The following is a 20,963-nucleotide window of genomic DNA, read 5'->3' as shown; positions in this document are numbered from 1 at the left end:
ACACCACTCGTTGCATTCGTACTTCTTCTCCGACGTACTCGGATCTTTTGTCGTACACATTTCCAACCTGAGAATTGTTTCACAGCAAGCTGTCACGATCGCAACGTGTTAAAGAACCTCATACTAACCGCTGTCTGCAACTTTCCTCATAACGCGTGAGGTGCAAATGATTAATCTCGATATGCCAACTACAACACTGATTTGCAAGTCTGGTTCCACGTCGCACAGTCTGATATGCCTGTCCTCATATCGCCTAGACACGATCCTCCTTGCGCCAACAAATGTCCCGTCTCACCAAGGGTAGCGGCGGTCAATGGTCTCGTTGAAGAATTGCTCAGAATGGTCCTTCTTGGTGGCATTGTCGACCTAGAGTCCCGTTAACGACGGACAACTTTGGAGAGAACTTGTCAAACTCACAATGTACGCAGTATTCTTGCTGCTGTCCTCGAGGGTGAGGGGTGCCTTCTCCAGACCGAAAGCGCGTGCGCCCATGTTGCCCATGTCTGTTTGGACGAGGCTATTCATACGACACGTCAACTTTGGCATCACACGATAAGCTTGGAGATATCTTACCCAGGATGAATGCACAGCGTGATCAGCCAGTCGTTTTCCATACCCATCTTGCGGACCATGACGTTGGCGAGCGCCTTGGAGCCTGTATAGCTGATGTTGGGATAAGGGAACTCAGGCATGTTGTTGATACTTCCGCCAGCAGCGCTGATGAAGGCGAAGCGGGCCGAGTCTGACTTCTTGAGCAAGGGCAGGGTCGCCTTGTACAGTATCATGACAGAGATGGCATTGACCTGGAGGGCGTTTTCGAACTCCTCGAGTGGCACATCGGCGACGGTGTTGAGCGGTGCAATACCAGCAGCTGAGATGACGACGTCGATTTTGTCGATGCCCTTCACGGCCTCGTATGGGTCTGTCTTGGACGCCGAGTCAATCTTGACGATGAGGACTTTGGTGTTCTCGCCTTTGGAAACACTGAGCAGGGCTTGAGCACCGGCAGGGTCGCGCACGGCAGCAATGAGGGTGTTGTTTGGCTGTGCGACATAATGGTCGAACATGCCGCGGCCGATGCCTGCATATCAAGTCAAATCAGTTTAGCAGTCCCAAGTAGGTCCAAGGCACGTACCGCGGTTAGCTCCGGTGATGAGATACGTCTTTCCAGGCATGTTGTCGGAGGTGCAGCAGGTATGGTGAGAATGGTGTGTAGGTTGCAGTTAGATGCAGTCGGTTATAGCGCGAGCCGGCCAATATCATGGTTCAGCTCCATGGCTGTTACTCCCTGAGTTGAGCAGCCACGTGACACTGCACGGTCACCTGCAGCCTTGTCTAGCAGGAAGGCACCGAACTGCCATTTCTAAGCAGCGTGCACGAGCGTGGCACAGCTGAATGTTTACATTTATGATTATCTTGATGGCTCCTAATTGGCTGTAGCATACCCACCCGCGGCCCGTCACACTAATGCAAGGTCAGCATCCTGTAAGATTGCGGTCCGTGTATTACATTCTTGTGTTCGCGCTCGTCTCATGATGATCCGATTGCAATGACTTTGCGTGGTCATCTTCACCTACTCAGCAACCACCAAACGCAGTGAATCTGCCAGGCATGCTTCAAGTCAGCACTCTGCAGCTTCAGGTGCACGTTCGTACAGCTCGAAAGCTTTGATACAATATGTCTGCGCAAACGGGCTGCGGTTGAGAACCTCAGAATCCTGTCATGAATCAACTCTTCCACAACCTTGTGTCCTCGACCTACGGGCGGATCGGACTTGTGTCTAGCGTGTTCCTCACGCTATACGTACTTTACGTCTCCATCTATCGTCTCTACTTCCATCCTCTGCGGAGCGTTCCAGGTCCTAGGCTTGCTGCGTTGACGCAATGGGTCGAAACGTACTATGAGTGCTTCAAGGCGCCCGGTGGTCAATTCATGTGGGAATACCAGAAATGGCATGAGAAATACGGTATGTCTACATGGTTCAGGAAGCAAATACTGTTTGCTCACCACTTCGTTGCAGGGCCTATCGTGCGTGTTAGTCCAAACGAAGTACACATCCAAGATCCCACTTTCTACGATACCCTCTATGCGCAGTCTCGCCACTCGGACAAGCTGAAGCATCTCGAGCACCGCTTCAACAATGAGATGTCCTCATTTGCTACTGCTGAGCACAGTCTTCATCGTCTGCGCCGTAGCGCGCTCAATCCCTTCTTCTCTAAACGTAAGATAACTCAGTACTCGCCTCACGTCCAGAGTCATATGGATCGTCTCTGCAATCGCATCGATTCCGATTTCGTCGCCAACGGGAAGACGATGAACCTGAATAATATGTGGGGCGCCTTCACTTCGGACATTGTCGTCGGATATTGTCTCGAGAAGCCGTATGACTTCATCCTGAACCCTGACTTTCGCGCCCAATTCTCCGACGCCATGTATGCCACCTTATGTCGAATCATACACGTAGCATGACTAACACGTTTTAGGGTTGATCTTCTCGACCCTGTTCACTTCATCACGCAATTCCCCTGGATGATCAGATCCCTGAAGCTGCTCCCAGACTGGCTCGTCGTGCTCCTGTCGCCTCCAATGCGCTCCGTCATGACCTTCAACAAGGAAATGGAGACGCAAATCCAGCACGCCAAAGCCGTACACGCCTCTGGGGAAAAGACAATGGCCATCCCATCTCTTTTCACGGCCCTGCTCGAGTCCGACCTCCCACCTAGCGAACTCTCTACCAAACGCCTGCAGCACGAAGCCATCTCCGTCATCGGCGCGGGCATCGAAACAACAATGTACACGCTGTCGACATGCTCGTACCACCTACTCGCCAATCCTGTGACGCTGGCCAAGTTGTGCACTGAACTCGATGCAGCGATTCCAGATGCAAATCACATCCCGAATCTCGACGCGTTGATGCAGTTGCCGTACTTGACTGGCGTGGTCAACGAAGCTCTGAGATTCGGCTACGGCACTCCTCAGCGCATCCCTCGCCTCTCGCCAACACCCATGGTCTACCACACCCCCGAAGTAGACTACCAGCTCCCTGTAGGCACTATCGTGAGCATGGACCATTACACCGCCTCTCATGATCCAAGTGTTTTCCCTGATCCGTTCGCGTTCATACCGGAGCGCTGGGCAAACGATGCAAAGGCGCCAGATGGGAAGGCGCTAACAAAGTACCTGATTGCATTTGGACGTGGAACGCGAAGCTGTGTGGGCATGCAGCTCGCATATGCGGATTTGTATATTGGCATTGCGACTTTCTTTCGGCGGTTTGAGTGCGCGCTGTTCGAGACCGGGCGCGACGCTGTTGATCTATACCTTGATAGCTTTGTTCCGCGCGCGAAGCCCGGGACGCAGGGAGTGAGGGTTGTTGTTCAGAGGAAGCGATAGCGTTCTGGTGTTATTTTGCGCCGCGGGGGTAGTTAGACCCGGGACAGGCCCCGGGGGCCGACGATGCCCGGGGCTGTGCGCGCAAGCCGCTAGGCTGCAGCACTTCCACCGCGGTACTTCTTCCACGCGCTGAATGCCACACAGCCCGAATCTCATCTTCCTGTGACAGTAATCTTAACTTTCGCGAACACGACAGTGCTATAGATATTGCTATAGATACCGCTATAATGCCTGCTCCTACGCCACCTCCTCTTCCGCCTGCCCCAAAGCCCGCCTCAAAGGCCATAAACCTGAAAGTATCTGTGCCACCACCTCAACAAAAGCATGGTCGCAGTACGAAAACCTTACAAATAGCACCTGACCAGCCCTTTAGTCCGTGCTACATGTTCCTGTATGGCTCACTCATGGACCCTGAAGTCTTACAAGCGGTCCTGAACCTCCCAGAGCTTCCCACCATACGACCTGCAACGATTTCCGGCTTCAAAGTCAGAATGTGGAGTATATATCCAGCGCTCATACTTGGCAATAGCGATGAGAAAGTTTCAGGCGTGGTGTGGAAAGTAGAGAAGGAAGACCACTTCAAGCGTTTGCAGGAGTACGAGACGAGTGCTTACATCTGGACTTGGTGCGAGGCGACTTTGGATGACGATAAGAAAGTCCGCGAGAAGTGTCGGACATTTTGTTGGGCTGGTGACCCGGATAGTAAAGAGCTGGAAGATGGGAGTTTTGATCTCGCGCGGTACCAGAGGGTACTCAAACCGTCCGTTGTCAAGAAGCGACCTGCAGAGTCATGAACACAGATTGAAAACAGCGCTCAGAGAAGGGATCGCGAACGCATGCGTGATATTTGCACATATGAGAGAGCACCATCAAGGTGTTGTGCAGCCTGGAGACCGACATGCTATTGGTGTTGTCTATATACATCCATCTTATCACATCGTATCATGCAGGCATCGCATAGTCCTTGCACCTCCTCATGTTCGCCATCATCCACCACGTCTACTATATTGGCAAGGTCTGCGTCCGTTTTCGATAACCCGGGGTATTTGCATGCCATTACGCAATCTGGAGAACTGAGCCACCGACCGCATCTACATGAGATGCTTCAAACTGACCTAAAGTCTCACATCCATATCGAGTTAGTATTGTATGTGAATAGGGAGAGGTGTGCCAATGTACCTCTCGGTTCGTGATGGTATGAGGACGCCATGTCTTCGAGCATAATGGTTGTGTGTAGCGACCACGTGTGCGAACGCTGGTGTCGAAGTAAGATGTTCTGGCTTCTTGTCGGTGCGCTTGGAGGAGGTGTGTGTGTCGGAAGGATAGTGCTCGTTGCTTAGACGGATTAGCTGTGTGCTGAGATATTATGAGAGAACATATACATACCAAGGTTCCGCCGAGCTCGGCGCCGCATGTACAATTTGTAGAGAATCCATATAGTTGGTGGACATGTGACGAACAGGGCGATGATAGCAACGATGCTTTGGGTGTCGAGTGCCATCCTCTGGGAACCAAATCTAATAAAAACAGAAACGACAGAACACTGTCTGACGTGTGTACAGATCTCAAATGAGTGAGATTTGCGGCTGCGGCTTGCCCAGGTGATCTTGGGTATATCAGCGAGCTAGGATTGTTATATACCTTTTGTCTGATCAATGATTATAGCCACAGCCAACCAAGCAGCCACCGCATTTCAGCATGGACATACGTAGGAGGCTGCAGTAAACGCGTATGGGCACCGGTGTGCACGCCTCCATCAAACGTCTTGTCGTGCGCATCGTCGCTTGCGATAGCCTGAGATTCCTGGGTCCGCCCGTTGTGGTCACATAAGGAGCGTTGTGCTTGAGAGATTCTGGTTGCGACCAATTGAATAGCCGCGCGATGTGGGGATGTGAACGTCGGGCCCTGAGCCTTCTCGAAAGCCAGATCCCTCCTACATCGACCCCTGCTGGAGGTCCACTGCGCTCCATGCCAGGAGCAACCAGGCATAGCCAATCATCGGGCTATCCGTCGCGTGCACTCAAGCGCAAGACGCACTTCGCAATCAGAGATTTTGGCATCGGCCTATCAGATGAGCCACATCGAGTCGCGTGGCGTCTTAACCTTCGTGGGGCAGTTGCGGCTGTGTACAAGCCAGCGGCGTACTTTTGGCGTGCCATCCAAGATTTCGATATGATCCAATCATCGAGGCGTCAAGATCGCGGAGACAGAAGGTAGGCCTTGCAGCCGGGTTGCGGGCTCGGTTGGTCGATGATTCTGGAGGTGGCCAATGGAGTGTTGCCTGCCTCGCCTCTTTCCCAGGCGCGTGGACGCCATCTCACCTGTAAAATCTACTATTCTGCTCAACATTACAACCAGATATCCGTATGAACATTGTGATATTGTCTGGATTACACCCATACCACCGCGCTGAAGGCCTCGTGAGCCTTCACACTTTCGCCTAAAGGTTGAACCCTTCTCAGCCTTATACCGCTTAGAAACTACGCATCGGCTGAAGACTTAAAATATGCCAAAAAGGAAGGATGAAGATGACGCAGAATGGATGTCGCGAAAGGACGACATTCTTGCTCTTTACGTTGAGCAAGACAAGCCGCTCTCCGAGGTCATGCATGCCATGGCCAGGCAAGGCTTTACACGAACGTGAGCGGTATCCGCTACCAAGCAGTGCTTTTCTAACCAACAAAAGCAGACCGCAGTACGAACGGTCTTTCAAGAGATGGCGTATTTCGAAGAATGTGCGGAAGGAAGAGTGGGATTTCATACTCGGTCGCCTGAACGAAAGGAACCGCCCGACCAATGTCAAAGTGCGCGGTGTAATGATATCGCAGGCAAGAATAGAAAGGCAAAGACTCAGGAAACGCGAGACTACTTTTGATCTTTGCAGGTCACGTAGGTGTAGAGCCGGCGTTATACTTTTGCAGTTACTCACTGATTAACCAGGACTGCACCCTCAGTCTCGTTCCCGAACGCCACCAGATATCGAAATTTCTACACCACCACTAGCTACAACAGATAACCACCCAGGGCTGGGCGAAGACGCAAAGAGCGACGAGCAGCTCAACGACCTATCCCTCGCCCCTGACAGTCCTCGAGAATCAAATCTACAGGCGCGCGGGGACGGCCATGTATCATCGCCAACAGACACTGGTTTCCATGCGGCCACTCCGTTTGACGCGATCGGCCAAGATCCAACTGAAACGCTCTTGGACGCGACACGCATGACTCCCATGTCGTTGTATCCTGTTTCAGGCACGTCATCGCCATCTTGTTCGGATTCATTGTACGAATATATGCGTGCAGCCATTTTCGACGGCGAGAACGAACTCCACAGCCTCATCCCCGAAAGAGAGAGAAACATTCTTCGCAACTTAGACATGAAGTCCAGAGGAACGCTTCTCCATCATGAGTACAACCAGTTCTTCCGATCATTCGTCAAGCACACACTACCTAAGGATGACCTGTACGACGTTGTGAGAGCTTTCGACACTGCCGATGACATGGTGGTTCTCAAACGCTTGCTGTTGATCGCCAACTCAGATGGCAAATGGGCGTGGGGGTCATTTTGCAGGACGCTTCTGTTCTATGCAGCGAATGATGAGAACGAATGTCTAGTGGTGATGCTACTTGATGTCGGAGTAGATGTCAACGCTAGCGCAAGGAGAATTCCACCCCACCAAAACAACCTCAACGCCATACAGATCGCTGTCCATAGCGGCAAAAGAAAAATCATTGAAACCTTGGAGAGCCGCGGTGCTACAATATTCACTGGGGATCGATACGAAGATTTCACCTTCCTCTCGGATGCAAGCACTCGAGGTACTATGGACTTTGCGAAATCATTGCTCACTAAGGCGGCGACTTCGGATGTCAGAACAGCTCGGAATGGGACTAAAGTACTTATCCTCGCTGTGGAACGGTCTCACGATACCATAGTCGACGTTCTACTCGAGACAGGATTCAATCCTTACTCCAACTTCCATGAAGAACCATCTCCTCTCAGAGAGTGCGCTTTCATGGCCGCCTTACGCATGACTAAGACCAAATATCTTGAAAAGTTCCTCGAAATACCTTGCCATCATTTCGACAGCGACCAGCGTCAAGAGCGCCTACGACAGCTGACTGCAGGATACGTCTCCGCTTGCTGTTTCGAAGACTTAGACCTCAAGAATGCGATACTGAACACCGGATGGAATCCAGACGAAGTCAAAGGAGTCATGGGGTACGATTTTGTGCAAGTATACCTCTATGATGCACTGGCAGTAGCTGTTAAACGCGGCGACTGTGACAGAGTTCGGTGTCTCACCCGAATAGGCGCCAGTCCGAACTGTCCACCGGACATGATCCTCGGCTGGAATGTAATGACCCTTCTTCAGTGGGCAATGGAACGGGGAACAATGTTCATGGTGCGCCAACTGATAGCGGCCGGTGCAGACGTCAATCTTCTGAGTTCACGGGTACATGAAAGTCCACTGCAATACGCAGTGTCCACGTGGAATCTTGTGTTAGCCAAGTTGTTAGTTGAAGCCGGAGCGAATGTCAATCTCTGCCCACGCAGATGGAGCCGCAGCGCAATTGAGATCGCTGCTGGGAGTGGCCAAATTGAGATGGTTACTTATCTCGTTGAGTCAGGAGCTGATATCCAGGGACGACACAACAGAAACTACAGGAGGACACTGTATAGGGCGAAGATGGCTGGATATGACTCCGTGGTCAAGTTACTACAACAATGGAAGAAGCCCAAGTTTGGAGAGCAAGATTGCGATACAATCGATAACATCATGGAGACGATGACGCTCGACGAGTTGGAGTTTCCAAGTGAAGAGGCTAGAATCGACTATCTGGAAAGAGGACAATCAGATACAGAATCCACAATGGACTTCACGGATGAAGAATGAATGCAAGCATCGGCATACAACCAATGGAACGAGTCTGCAGTTATTACATTCCGCAAGTCCACCTCTCAATGTACACTACCAAGATGTCTTCTCGGCAGAAGATCGTCCAGGCTCGATTGCGAAAGACAGGAGAAGACCCGAAATTCCAACAAACCCGGACCCCGTACCCCACACAAACGCGACCTCGCTCCTAGCCATCGCAAGCCAACCATCCGCAACATCAACATCAACATCAACACCCTCATCCTCTCTCACACACCCATCTTCCAGGCCTCACACCCTCTCCCACCTCAACTCGTTCACGCGTGAACACCGTCCCCTCAAATCTCCCTCTCCCCCTCCCCTATCACAAACACGTGGCCATCGGCCCTAATAAAGCTTGTTTCACGCCCAGACACACCCTACACGTCGCTGTCCCAAAACGCGGGCAAGGATCTACATGTCACTTCCGTACTAGGATAAGGCTTGCTTTGTCCGCTGTCCGAAACGAGCCACAGACAGATCGACAGGTACGGCGAAAGTCAACCGACGCGTTGAGCACAGGTTGGATGGATGGATGGATGGATGGATGGATTTGCCGTGCTTATTTTACGGTGAAGAGGGAGTGGGAAAAAGATGGGAAAAGTTTTCTTGGTCATCGGGGAGTTTGGTGGTTGATCACTGATTGTGTTGGTGGTTTCGCTGTGACGTCGGTGATTGCGCGGTGGTTGAGTACGGCCCCACACGTTGCAAGTGGAGAAGATTAGTATTGCGATCGTTGGTGTTGTGCTGCCGTGTACCGAATGAGCGGTGATACCTTTTGTGGTCCTTGCATTGGAGTTTCGAGGGGAGAACATGTGTGTACGTCACTAGACAAAGAAGCATGGCGAAAGACAATGTAAATTTGTTTCATGAAGCGCTCAAAGTAACGTCGATAGATACTATCGTAAACTGTGACAAAAAGGCGGTCTCGAAACCATGCCCTCGCATACATACGCCTTGGTAGATGAAATCGCCGCTATGGTATAGTGCCCTAAGAAGTGTAGAGAAAAAAATCCAAAAAGATCATGTTGCGCCTTGTCCTGAGGCTTCATGTCGCCGATGAAATCCTAGTTGATGCTCCTGCTAAACGCCCGTAAATCCCGTGGTGTCTATAACGCCGGGTATCCTGTTAAGATGTGCTCGTCGTGAAATCTAATATGTACATGGAAGGTGACATGCGATGTTGTGCTGAGGGTTTCTCACGTCATCGCTTTTTGAGGCGGGTATGTGATCTCGTCTCGGTCTTTGCCTTCCTTGAGGCAGTTGCCTTGCCTCCCAACTTTTTCTTGCAGGAAATGCAGCCGTTCGGTATCGTCCTCGTCGAACGCGAAGGCGCCGTTCCAGAATCCGCAGTCGATGTTTGTGGTCTCGTTTCGGTATACGACCTGCGCTTGGGCTGCCAGGTCTACTGGCGGCAGGCTATGTTCTTCGCCAAGTTTCTCTCCGATCGAATCAATCTCGCTTTTTCCTGGCATGTGGTGGAATAGCTCGGAGTTCAGTGTCCAGCACCGTAGTCCGGGGCTCGGGTATTTGCTTCGAGTTCGAGGGTTGGCTTTCTGCCACTCTGGTGTGGGAGATGGCGTGTTCTCTCCCTTGTTGCAGGCGTGAAGAAGGGCGACGTCGAATGCGCGGGCTCCTGACTTCTTCAGTTTCGGCGGAGCGAGATCGTTGAGGAGACGTTCGGCGGCGCGGCGTGTGACGGCGTATCCGAAGGAGCAGAGGGGGAACTTGGCGCGGTGCATGACGCGCGTTTTCTCGGGCATGCCCAAAAGGCGGAATAGGTCTTGTGTAAATGGGTGCAGGTTGATCCACGATGGAAGCGTGGGGTCTTGCCATAGGATGTGTGGCATAGCGCTCAGGTTGAAGTTTTGGCGGTCGGTCTTTGGGCCGTCCTCGGTGACAATGTCGAAGTAGTCTCCGCAATGACCGAGATAGAGCAGGTCCCAGGCATCTTGGTCGCCCCAGTACTGTGTATGGTTGCTGGCGGCGTTGACGCCCGGGTGTTGAGCGCGTGGTGGAGGAAGGAGCTGTCGGGCAGCGCTTGCCGCAAGGGGTATCTGGACGCTGCGCAGGCGAATGTCCCAATCGACGTCGTCTTCGAGAATGAGAGCCGTCTCGAGGCCTGAATCTAGGAACCTAAATCATAGCGAATCAGCAGCTGCTCGATGTGGCTGCATGCACGCCAAGACGGGTGGCATGCCGGCGTCGATATAACTTACCAGCGCAGCGCGTTGTGGTGCCCTAACCACGCTAGTATCGATCCCTTCTGCGCCTTTTCCTGACCGTTGATGAAGCGCTGGACGTCGCCTTCTGTCCATTCTGGCTGGGTCGGGATGGTAAGGTCGATGTCGGTGACGTTGGCAGCTTGCAGGAGTGGCTTGCGGCGCGAGGAGCCATCCTTGGACACGACTACGACGGCGCCGAAGCCTAAGGTCTTGTTGGAGGGTATCTTTGCAGGGCGCGACTCAATCGAGGACATCCATTGCAGGTATATGCGGTCAGTGTCTCTGCTGTGGTACCATATTCCGATGAGGACGAGGACTGTGAGCAGCAGCAGCGGCGTGGGCCGCTTCCTGGAGGCAAGCATGTCTAGCTAAGGTAATGGGCCAAAAGTTGTTGCTGTTGAAGGAGAGTTGCTAGACATGTCCGCGAAGTCGAGGAGGTGGGGGCACGCTATCGCAAGAACAAAGTAGGCATTAGGACGTTGTGTGGCAGGACCGAAGCAGATCGCGCTGGGCGAGGGCCATGTCTAAATGTCGCAGGTTGCGGCGGGAGCAATACGGGAGCATGCCGGGGTGTGGCACCGACATTGCGTCTTGTAACCACTGTATCAGGCTACCTTAGATTATCGCGCATGCACCCGGGATTGCCGTTATTTTACGCTCGCCCGGGTGGATATAGCACGCAAGAAGACGCGGCCGTCGCAGGCTGAGTGTGCGACGGCGCAGTTGAAACGGGCGACAGCACCCAGACGCCTCCAAAAGTGGAAGTACTCCAAAATTGAAAGGCGCGTCTGACCTGCCACCTGTCCGGACGTGCTTGCGGCCGACTTTTTGTTTTATGACATGCATACGTACCGTGTCCGCGCTGGCGGTCCCAACAACGGCGTCACGTGGTCGGCGTGCCGAGTCGATGTGAGCTGCGTACTCTGGGACACGCTACCCTCTGCGCTACCCATCATGCGCCTCACTCAACCACCGATTACGACGCCGACGCTTACAACATTGACTACGACAACCATTGATGACTACGACTAGACACGAGTAGACGACGAATTGGACGACGACACCCCGTGACCCTGCGCGACTTGTTTCTGCAGCACTACATTACCTATTCCATCTCTCAAGTCCGCCCTGTCCGCTGCTTGCTAGTTTGTGTCATGCTGTGCGCCGCTGCACCCTGAAACTAGTCGTGCGCCGGCTGCTTGTCCTCCGCAGCCTCCCCTTCTCCAGGCCGCCCGTCCTCGATCTGCGCCTAAACGGGGTGACCCCAGGCACAAACATCCCCTCGCAACCTACCGCACCACATGCCCGCCCACTCAGCCAGCCCATAGACATGGCCACGCTGGGCTCGCCCTCTCCCCCGACTTCCCCCTCGCGAACCATGCGCCGCCGTGGCTGGGCCAGGAAGGTGGAGCGCTACTGCTGCACCGCCGTCACCTACTTCCCGCTGCTCTTCGTCTACGGCCTGACGTCGTGGGCCGTGTGGGTGCAGGCTGGCATCGGCTTTGTCCCCTCGAAGAATGTCTGGACGGGTGCGTCTCCCTCTGTACAATACATCCAATGCATATCTGTCCCACGTCCAATGAGACCACTTTGAACAAATACATGGACGCGACTACTGACACGTCGTATAGGAAAGTTCTCGTCTGCCCTCGGCGTCTTCCTCTATCTCATGCTCAACTGGAGCTACACGACCGCCGTATTCACCGACCCCGGATCGCCGCTCAATATCAAGAATGGCTACAGCCATCTGCCGTCGCAAGAAGGAGGAGAGATGCAGTACACGTCCTTCACTGTCAAGGCATCGACCGGTGAACTGCGCTTCTGCAACAAGTGCCAGTCCAAGAAGCCCGACCGCTCCCACCACTGCTCCACGTGCAAGCGCTGCGTCTTGAAGATGGACCACCACTGCCCGTGGCTCGCCACTTGCGTTGGCTTGCGCAACTACAAAGCCTTCGTCCTCTTCCTGACATATCTCTCCTTCTTCTGCTGGGTGTGTTTTGCGACATCTGCGACCTGGGTCTGGAGTGAAATTCTCAGTGACGGGCAATACACCGAATCGTTCATGCCCGTCAACTACGTTCTGCTCGCTGTGCTGTCCGGTATTATCGGAATTGTCATAACAGGCTTCACTGCCTGGCATCTGTGGCTTACGGTCAGGGGCCAGACTACGATCGAGAGCTTGGAGAAGACGCGCTACCTCTCACCACTCCGAAGCACGATGAAGCACCAACTCAACGACCGAAACTATGTCGAGGCGCAAGCAAACGGTCGCTTGAGCGTTGGCGACCAATTGCGCGAGATCCACGCGAACGCTCTCCCGGGAGTGACCAGACCCGAAGAGGGTGAGCAGCCTTCGCGCTCCGCATCGCGTTCTCCCGTCCCCGGTCACGCGAACGGCTACTCCCACCCGCACTACCAATCCTACGAATACCGAGAACGCCAGCAGAACCAAGACCGCTACGACAGCTACCTCGACGAGCGCGACAACGAGATGCTACCGAACGCATTCGATCTGGGATGGAAGCGCAACATCGGACATGTTTTTGGCCCTTCGCCATTGAAGTGGTTCGTGCCACTGGTAACAACAACTGGAGACGGATGGTCGTGGGAGCCCAGTCCGAAGTGGCTGGCAGCTCGGGAACGGATAAAGCGTGAAAGAGAAAGAGAAGAGCAAATACAAAAGCAGCGTGAGCGCGCTGCCGGTTGGGGTGTGGATACTCCTACGGAAGCAGAGTTTACACGTCCCACTCGCGCTCCGGGTGGATGGATGCCCGGCCAATACAACCAGCCTCCACCGCGAGCCACAAGACGACCAGAGTGGCAAGCACCCACTCGTCAAGGCGAGCCGACCCAATACCTCACCACCTCGAACGGCATAGCCAAAGGCCCAATCGATGGACGAAGAAGTCCGAATAAAGCCGACCAAATACTAGGAAGAGAACGCGGCATGTACGCCGATGGCGACGTACAGCTCCAAAATATCGACAGGAGGAAGTTCGACCAATACAACTACATATCCGAAGACGAAGACGACGATTACGAAGTCTCCAGCGACGAGCAGGCGGTAGACCAACGAAAAGCACGAAAGGCGCAAACCGTATCTGCACCTCCGAAAGGGACGCAAAACTGGAATGATATACCAGATGGATTCTTAGACCCAGCACCAAAAGCGAAGAAAAGCACAAGTCGGGAACGGCGGCGGAAAAACGGCGAATGGGATGATTGGGGGACGTGAAGATATGGCGAATATAATGGATACGATGGCATGTTGGTTATGTTGATATGTACATTTCAATGTTGCATAGCATGGCGTTTGTTGCATAGGAATGGAGTTTACGTCTAGTCATTTGAGGAATGGAGATATACTTATCCATGGCTTTCGGTGTCTGCTGATACGACGCGCTAGGTGCAGATTCTAGCTCTCGTGTACGACAGTATAGTATAGCTCAAGTCCAGGGTTCCGATCCCCAACATCCGCTTCGGTCTCCACCTCCTCTGCCTTGGCGCCAGCCTCTTCTAGCCTCTCTAATCTGGCCTCTTGTTCCTTCATCACCCAAGCCTCCGCCCTCTTCTTCCTAACCTCCTCTTCCCTTTCCCTCATCTTCTTCTTCGCCATCTCCCTCGCCAACACCCAGCTCGCATTCTTCCCCTCAACCCTCGCCATAACCGTCTGCGCCTTTGTCTCTAACAACTCGATTGTCTTCATCATCGCCTCAGGACGCGTACGTCCTTCTTGCGGCGCGGTCTCAAACCTTAGTTCGTTATCGTCGCTGATGCCTAGAATGACGCAGCGGAAGGGCTCGACGGCGTTGCGGGGTTGGTGACGGCCGATGAAAACTTGGTGATCGTCCGGGGTAAAGAAGATGGCGGAGAGCTCTGGGTGGATGTTAGTTCAGGGGAGATCGAACGACAGAGAGGCGTACTTTTTAGGTAGTTGTACGTTGCTTCGTCCGTGGGCGTTATTGCGGATGTGGGAGATGGTTGGGACATTTTTGGTGGTATGTTGGTAGAACGGTCTTGTAGTATAAAAGAAAGAGATCGATTTAATGTGCAAGAATTCGCGGTATATCAGATATCAAGACGGTTCACTGCCATATGTACTTGCTTTGCTTTCATGAGACTGGCTGTAAGCAGCTAGTCAAGTCTCGTTGATTCTGGGAACTGACTAGATAAGCAAACTTGTACTGTAGTACATACTATTGACTATATACACCTCTAAGAACTTGCATGTTGATCTGGTTGAACTCACACACCCGCCCTTTTCCGAAAATCGACATAGATCCCACGAAATCAAGATCAGCGGGCATGCCTATCACAGCCGCAGAGTACAACACTTTCTACTTCATCGCCAAACTCATCCGCCAAGTGTTCCCCGGGCACAGGTTGTATGTCGCCCGTGAAAAAAACCTAGCCGGCAAGGTTATAAGCTACCACGCCGGGGTAGCGAAGTACGAAGGCAAGGTGATGAAGGACATCATCATGGCTAGCGGTAATGCGAAGAAACGCGTCGATGCACTAGACACACTTTTGGGAGATCTGGAGGATTACGTGCACGATAACTTTGAGCAGATCGAGGCGGAACGGCGGGCTAGGGATGCTGAACTTGATGCTGAACTTGATGCCATGGAACCATCCAGTGAAGAGGAAGACGAGGGGGGAAAGAGAAAGGGGAAAGCACCAGGGGGAAGAGGTGCTGATAAAAAGCCCCGGTTAGACACCGACCAGTCTCTAGAGAAGGGGGACGTGGAAATGTCTGATAAACGCAAGTCAAGTGAGGACTCTTCACCAGTTCGGGTGAAGGCAAGAGCGAAGCGAGAGGATAGAGAGTTAAAGGAAGGGACAAGGGGCGGTCAGGGTGATGTGCAGACTTCGTAGTGTGTTACATATGTGACATGTTGTTCTGCTGCAAGTACCTGTGCGGCTATCATGAGACTGGGATTAAGTTGGCTGGGTGATGCTAAGTTTGATCACTGTTCTGGTAGACAAACTTATACCTGCCTTCTACTTATATAACTTCACGCACACGCATGCTGACATTCCAACACTTACGCTATCTAACAACCCGGGACCAGCACCGATGTCCAGTAGCATCACAGACCTCGAGTTCCAGACCTTCTACGTCGTAACCAAGCTTCTCGACGCCGTCTATCCAAATGGCAAATTGTACGTTTCCCACGGCTTGAGCACTGACAGGGATTCCTACCGGTATCGTGCCGCTGTAGTAGAGTCAAAAATAGAGTCTTCGGGTAGTGTCAAGAGACGACTACTCTCGCAGGTCGAAACAGCCAAAACTCGGATTGGTGTTCTAGAAGCCGTGCGGAAGAGGCTTGAGGAAATCGCGTCCTGGAGACTCGACGTGATCATAAGCGACAAGGAAAGAGATGATGTGGAAGAAAACGAACGGAAGAGGAAGAACTTGGTGAGTTGCGAAGCAGCGTATGAAGAAGCTAGGAGGAGAGCGGAGAGCGGAACAGGGCTGGTCTCAGCTGCAGGAGAAGCTTTGACGATGGAAGATATCGCCAGAGAAATTGGGGTAGAGTTTATTCAACAGAAACCTTGGTAGATATGAAGGCATAGAAGAATGGTTAAGCAGTGCATATCATGCTCGATAGATGTGGTGCGTAGTACCTGCCGGTCGAGAAGTCAGGGTCCTCACTAGCGCCGCGCGCTAATCAGATTAAAGGCACAGGTGCACCTGCCCGGATGGGCATCTGCGATGACGACATCTCCATCACTTCTCATCACCAGAAACCCAGTCACCAACGCGCCTGACTACTGACTGATCTCAACTTTGCAGCCATCTTTGATCGAAATGAATAGTGTCGCAACCTGCTTCTCCACACCCACCAGCTCAACGGCTTCTCTGTCGGGAAGCTTGATACTCGCGAAACTTTGGAGAAGTCGTACAACAATGTATCCAGCTTCCGTCAGCGCGAAATCCACTAAATAGACGCACGTTAGATCAGCCGCATTCAGTCGCATAGCCAGCGTCGGAACTTACTGCCTAAACAGGTCCGCGGTCCACCGTGGAAGGGAAGATATCCCCATTTCGCACTCGTTGGATCATGCTGCAGAGGCATGTCTTCGTCCCACCTTTCTGGTCGAAATAACTCTGCATCCAGTCCAAAGAGATCGGGCCGTCGATGCATTGCATACACACTGAAGGCTACCGGGCTTCCGTTAGGTATGAGGACTGGGGAGTTGCCATCCGGGCCGCCGCCTGTGGGAAGCACCGTGGTCCTTGTAGCCATACGAATATTGACAGGAACAGATGGGTATAGTCGCAGAGCTAGTCTCAAGGTAGGCATCATATTCGAGAGAAACTACTGGGATTGTAACGTACTTTCTTTGAGAACGTTTTGCAAATACTGCATCTTTCTCAGGCTATCGCGGTTCAGTTTCGAGTTTGCGTCATAGGTTGATGAGATTTCCTTGCGCAACTTTTTCATCACGTTTGGATGGCGTACGAGTAGAAAGCTGTTCATGTTAGGCCGGGTCCAGTCACACCGGGAAGCGCAACTCACAATGTCCAGGAAAGAAGGCAGGCCGTGGTATCTCTTCCAGCGACCAACAGGTTGATGATCTGACCTCTTAATGCAGCTCGATCTGAGGTACGCTGCTCAACAGCATCCAGAAAGACTTGTTTTCCCTCACCGTCGGTTCTACATCGATTCGGCGGAAGATTCCGGTCGATGATCTTGTCCGCAAATTCACGAACATCTCGGCCAGCTCTTCGGAAGCCTCTACCATCTATCATCCAGTACAGGTCCTGGAATCGATACCTCTCGACGACCCATCTTTGGGCAGAATTAAATGTATTGGCAAAATTCCGCTACCCAACAATCTCAAGGCTCAGAAGACTGCGAGTCGACTCGCCAAACAAGAACGCTGTCGTAGTGTCGAGAGTCAAGCGGAAGAAGAGCGGTTGAAGGTCAACGATCCGGTCACTCCCCCGAATCAACTGGATGAGATCATTGGCCGCGTCTTGAAAGATTTGAAGATCATCGTAGTGCTTGTGCTGTAGTTGCGGTCGCAGCATGTCCCGGGAGTGTTTCCAGTCAGCGCCTTCTTGTGTAAAGACACCGTCACCAAACACCGGATACAGAATAGCTCGTCGAGGCCCAAGACCAAAATCTATCTGCGAGTCAGCCCATCGGAACCTCAGGAACTTCATCGGTCACGATTCCCACCCTGGAAATTGGTCGACAACATAGCCTCCAAATTAGCCGGCTCGATCGTTGCATACGTCGTCATCCCCAGAAGCTTGTAGTTCAGTGTGTTTCCCACTTGCCGAAAGTAGGACATGAACTGTTCCATCATCCGCGATTCAGAATCTGCCCGAAAGATCTGCTCAAGTCGATCAAAACCAAAGGGCCTATGGTTCTTCAGTCTGGGGGCTGGAAGGCATCCGTGGCGGTGGCTAATAACTTGGTCTGCCTTCACGTCTTTAGGTATGTAGGGGTGTGTGGGTGATAGTCTGTACTTACGAGGCGTTTTTGTCGGCAAGAAAGATACTGGATTATGAGCGCGACCACCGACGCAGCTGCTACAGCATATACCACCGGCGTCATCATGTCAATGAGATCGGAGAAGGCACTAGCAAGTTTGAGGAAGAGAGTCGGTGAAGAGCTGAGAAGTGATTGGAAATCAAGATCGGGTGTTTGCATGTGCGCCACAAGGGTGGAGCGCTCCTTATTGGGCGTTTGTGCAACATCAACAGGCTATGACAGAGCAGGCGGTGTATGGGCCGTGCTTTTGACTCTCATCCTCCTGGAACATCCTTTCTGTCGCAAAGTCGTCTTCAAAATCTGCTGGCTTCTACGCCGCTGGAATATCGGAGGTTGTTCTGTGCGTTTGGTTTGCATTGGCCGCCATGTAGAGCAAACCGTCGCAACCAGTCACGTATGTAAGGGTCGTACTTTCCCTTGTTTAAACCAACTCACCAGAACAACAAGCCATTGTTGCGAGATATATGGTGTATTGAATTATCGTGGAAGCGAACTCCACAGTAATGGCCAAACACGTAACCGAAGCCGATCACCGCACTCTTAGCTATGTGAAGATGCTAGCCGATAGCCTCTTCGGCGATGAATTTAAAGCATCTATCGTCGTCTATCCAAGCTACAACGATACCGGTCCTGATGGATATCTAACTAAACTTGCTGCTAGCTCGACCACAGATCCCTCGAGATTATTGCCAGTGTCATTTGGGCCACATAAGGGATCGACGAGGGAAGAAGCATTGCTAGGACTGTTACGCAGCTTGGAGGGGTGGGCAGCGCAGAAGACTCGGGAAAAGAATCGTGTAGACTTTTGGGAGAATGTCTCTAAAAACCTGGCGGCCTGGGACAGGGGAAGAGCAGAGCGCGCTGCTCGAGAGGCGGCGACCGGGGCGCCGAATGGTGAAGCAGATGGATGAGGTGACACAAGAGGCACAGGATAGAGGTAAGAGGTTTGTACGAAGATTGGAGAGAGGAAGAACGGAAGAAGCTTTTGTATTGAGATTGGAAGAGTCTTGCGTCCAAATGTATTAGTGCTTGTCAATAGCGATGTGCACTCTATGCATAACGATATCATCTTTTGACGTAGATACCGCACATCTTAGGCGACGCCAACCAGCTCGGATCATACAAGTGGCGTATCAGTCACTATCTATCTCTCGCACATTCTTATGAGTGTCTCGTATGGAGGATATGCAATCGTATCGAATCGCTTCCGTGGTTCCACAAAGTTTGCTTCTCCAAATGATCCCACCCACCTGTTCACCTTCCCGCCTCACTGTACAACTAGACAAACACCTTGGTACACCACTGATCCTAGTAGATGACGCGGCTTCTTCACCGGTTTCTCGCCATAATAGAACGTCTCTAGATGTTCCCAATGTCTACACTCTTAAGTCGCAGAGATCAGACATGGATTCATTGGCGGCAAGCATGCCTGAGCGCCTCGGCCGACCTCGCGAACCGCTTCCAAACTTGCGAGGTGAAGACGAGACGGAGATTAGATATCTCGTCGACCTCATCGAAAGTAAGTACCGCAAGCCCCCCCAATTCCATCTCTTCCACATACTCACCACCCACCTCCAGCACAATCATGGATCCTCTCCCCCCTCAAACCCCCCTCCTGCATCCTCGGCCGCCACCCCCCGCCCAAAGCCTCCGCAAACTCTACCTCCAAACCAAAAGCCGTCGACCCCTCTCTCGCTTTCTGCGCCTCCCTCTACAGCATCGAACAAGGCGGGGTCAGAAGCCTCGAACTGGGACCTGAAATGGGTGGGAGCAGGAAAGAAGCGCTGGAACATCTGTTGGGGGTTGTGGAGATGGAGATTGGAAGGATGATGCTGAATGATGATAACTATCAGAAGAAGAAGGCGGCGAGGGATGGGGGTGGGAGTGTTGGGAGCGGGAGTGTGGGGAGGGGTGAGAGGGGGTGAGCACCTCATACAAGTAAAGGCCCTTAGGAGGTCTATGGCCTACATTAGGATAGAAAGATGCGATGTAGGTAGCCAAACGTGTAAGGGTGCTTTCGGAGGAAGGAGCCAGGCTTGTTGTCACGAGGGTTCTTGGAGTATGCAAGACTGCTTGACTGACTAACGCGTATGGGGCGTATTGCTGGCTTGTGTTTCTACGTTGCATGGATCAATCCTCCAGATTAGAAGAGCGGCTGCATACGCGATAAGTTCTCCCAATACCACCCTTTTCGTGGAATACAACATCTGTTACCATCATGTCCAGATCCCTCATTTCATTATCTCCCTCGAAACCCCTCCTGCTGCATGATCTGTTGTGGATCCAACAAATCATACTCCCCCTCTCAGGCTCCCCAGGACATCTTCTGCATTATCTTCCTAAAGTCCTACTCGTCTTCATTCTCCTCGGGCTCTCCCGGTCGTTGTTCTTCAGCGTAGTCTTCTTCGCTCTCTCTGTCGTCGGGTACTGGCGGGAACATTATTCTTTTTCCAGCATAATCTTCCACTGCCTCTAGCAATTTCAACAGCACCTCACTCCGCGAGCCTGCTACCTGCACCTCGATGAGATCCGCCATCAGCTTCACGGTTTTTCCGCTGGAGGTGTCAAACCGATGGTGATAACAAGAAATGACCCTCGCACGATATTCGACAATTCCTAGTTCGTTCTTCAGACAGCCTAATTTCACAGCGGCGGACGGGTGGGGGAACGGAAAGATGCCTTTAACCAGGAGGTTGATGTATGTGAGAGTATTGACGTCTGCCTGCGATACTGGGAGGATGGTCATGTCTGGAGCGAGAGGCAGTAGAAGAGAACAGGAGTGTCAGTTATCTCTTGTGCCAGAAGGCAACCTCGTGCGTCTTTTAAACCTGGTGACTGCTTTTCCGATTGCTATAATTGTCAGCAGCAACAAAATGTAAGGCTTGCTTTGCTATGACAAAAGCTTCTTGAAGACGATTGCG

At 52.4% G+C, this 20,963-nt stretch overlaps 9 protein-coding genes across 9 annotated transcripts; 6 read left to right on the top strand and 3 right to left on the bottom strand.

Moving 5' to 3' along the window:
- Positions 1 to 291: 291 nt before the first annotated feature.
- On the bottom strand, positions 292 to 1,175 carry J4E84_004967 (putative secondary metabolism biosynthetic enzyme; the record flags this gene model as incomplete). Its single annotated transcript, XM_049387567.1, has 4 exons — positions 292 to 366; positions 418 to 517; positions 574 to 1,081; positions 1,136 to 1,175. 4 exons carry the CDS (start codon positions 1,173 to 1,175, stop codon positions 292 to 294), a joined length of 723 nt encoding a protein of 240 aa, XP_049244545.1.
- A 547-nt stretch (positions 1,176 to 1,722) lies between these two features.
- J4E84_004966 (uncharacterized protein) lies at positions 1,723 to 3,393 on the top strand (the record flags this gene model as incomplete). Its single annotated transcript, XM_049387566.1, has 2 exons — positions 1,723 to 2,432; positions 2,484 to 3,393. The coding sequence occupies 2 exons, from the start codon at positions 1,723 to 1,725 to the stop codon at positions 3,391 to 3,393; spliced, it is 1,620 nt and encodes a 539-aa protein (XP_049244544.1).
- Positions 3,394 to 3,717: 324 nt separating this feature from the next.
- Positions 3,718 to 4,187, top strand: J4E84_004965 (uncharacterized protein; the record flags this gene model as incomplete). The annotated part of the gene is made up of 2 exons (XM_049387565.1): positions 3,718 to 3,726; positions 3,759 to 4,187. 2 exons carry the CDS (start codon positions 3,718 to 3,720, stop codon positions 4,185 to 4,187), a joined length of 438 nt encoding a protein of 145 aa, XP_049244543.1.
- Positions 4,188 to 6,683: 2,496 nt separating this feature from the next.
- J4E84_004964 (uncharacterized protein) lies at positions 6,684 to 8,288 on the top strand (the record flags this gene model as incomplete). The annotated part of the gene is made up of 1 exon (XM_049387564.1): positions 6,684 to 8,288. One exon carries the CDS (start codon positions 6,684 to 6,686, stop codon positions 8,286 to 8,288), a length of 1,605 nt encoding a protein of 534 aa, XP_049244542.1.
- A 1,220-nt stretch (positions 8,289 to 9,508) lies between these two features.
- On the bottom strand, positions 9,509 to 10,896 carry J4E84_004963 (uncharacterized protein; the record flags this gene model as incomplete). The annotated part of the gene is made up of 2 exons (XM_049387563.1): positions 9,509 to 10,445; positions 10,529 to 10,896. The coding sequence occupies 2 exons, from the start codon at positions 10,894 to 10,896 to the stop codon at positions 9,509 to 9,511; spliced, it is 1,305 nt and encodes a 434-aa protein (XP_049244541.1).
- Positions 10,897 to 11,864: 968 nt separating this feature from the next.
- J4E84_004962 (uncharacterized protein) lies at positions 11,865 to 13,769 on the top strand (the record flags this gene model as incomplete). Its single annotated transcript, XM_049387562.1, has 2 exons — positions 11,865 to 12,063; positions 12,166 to 13,769. 2 exons carry the CDS (start codon positions 11,865 to 11,867, stop codon positions 13,767 to 13,769), a joined length of 1,803 nt encoding a protein of 600 aa, XP_049244540.1.
- A 180-nt stretch (positions 13,770 to 13,949) lies between these two features.
- J4E84_004961 (uncharacterized protein) lies at positions 13,950 to 14,524 on the bottom strand (the record flags this gene model as incomplete). The annotated part of the gene is made up of 2 exons (XM_049387561.1): positions 13,950 to 14,410; positions 14,458 to 14,524. The coding sequence occupies 2 exons, from the start codon at positions 14,522 to 14,524 to the stop codon at positions 13,950 to 13,952; spliced, it is 528 nt and encodes a 175-aa protein (XP_049244539.1).
- A 315-nt stretch (positions 14,525 to 14,839) lies between these two features.
- On the top strand, positions 14,840 to 15,409 carry J4E84_004960 (uncharacterized protein; the record flags this gene model as incomplete). Its single annotated transcript, XM_049387560.1, has 1 exon — positions 14,840 to 15,409. One exon carries the CDS (start codon positions 14,840 to 14,842, stop codon positions 15,407 to 15,409), a length of 570 nt encoding a protein of 189 aa, XP_049244538.1.
- Positions 15,410 to 15,611: 202 nt separating this feature from the next.
- J4E84_004959 (uncharacterized protein) lies at positions 15,612 to 17,558 on the top strand (the record flags this gene model as incomplete). Its single annotated transcript, XM_049387559.1, has 3 exons — positions 15,612 to 15,953; positions 16,806 to 16,834; positions 17,162 to 17,558. 3 exons carry the CDS (start codon positions 15,612 to 15,614, stop codon positions 17,556 to 17,558), a joined length of 768 nt encoding a protein of 255 aa, XP_049244537.1.
- Between the last annotated feature and the right edge of the window lie 3,405 nt (positions 17,559 to 20,963).

Source organism: Alternaria hordeiaustralica, assembly GCF_023758085.1.
Source record: "Alternaria hordeiaustralica strain BMP 2776 chromosome Unknown scaffold_8, whole genome shotgun sequence".
Classification (NCBI taxonomy): Eukaryota; Fungi; Ascomycota; class Dothideomycetes; order Pleosporales; family Pleosporaceae; genus Alternaria; species Alternaria hordeiaustralica.
The sequence above is the reverse complement of the archived record's forward strand: the minus strand, read 5'-3'. Positions and strand labels throughout refer to the sequence as shown.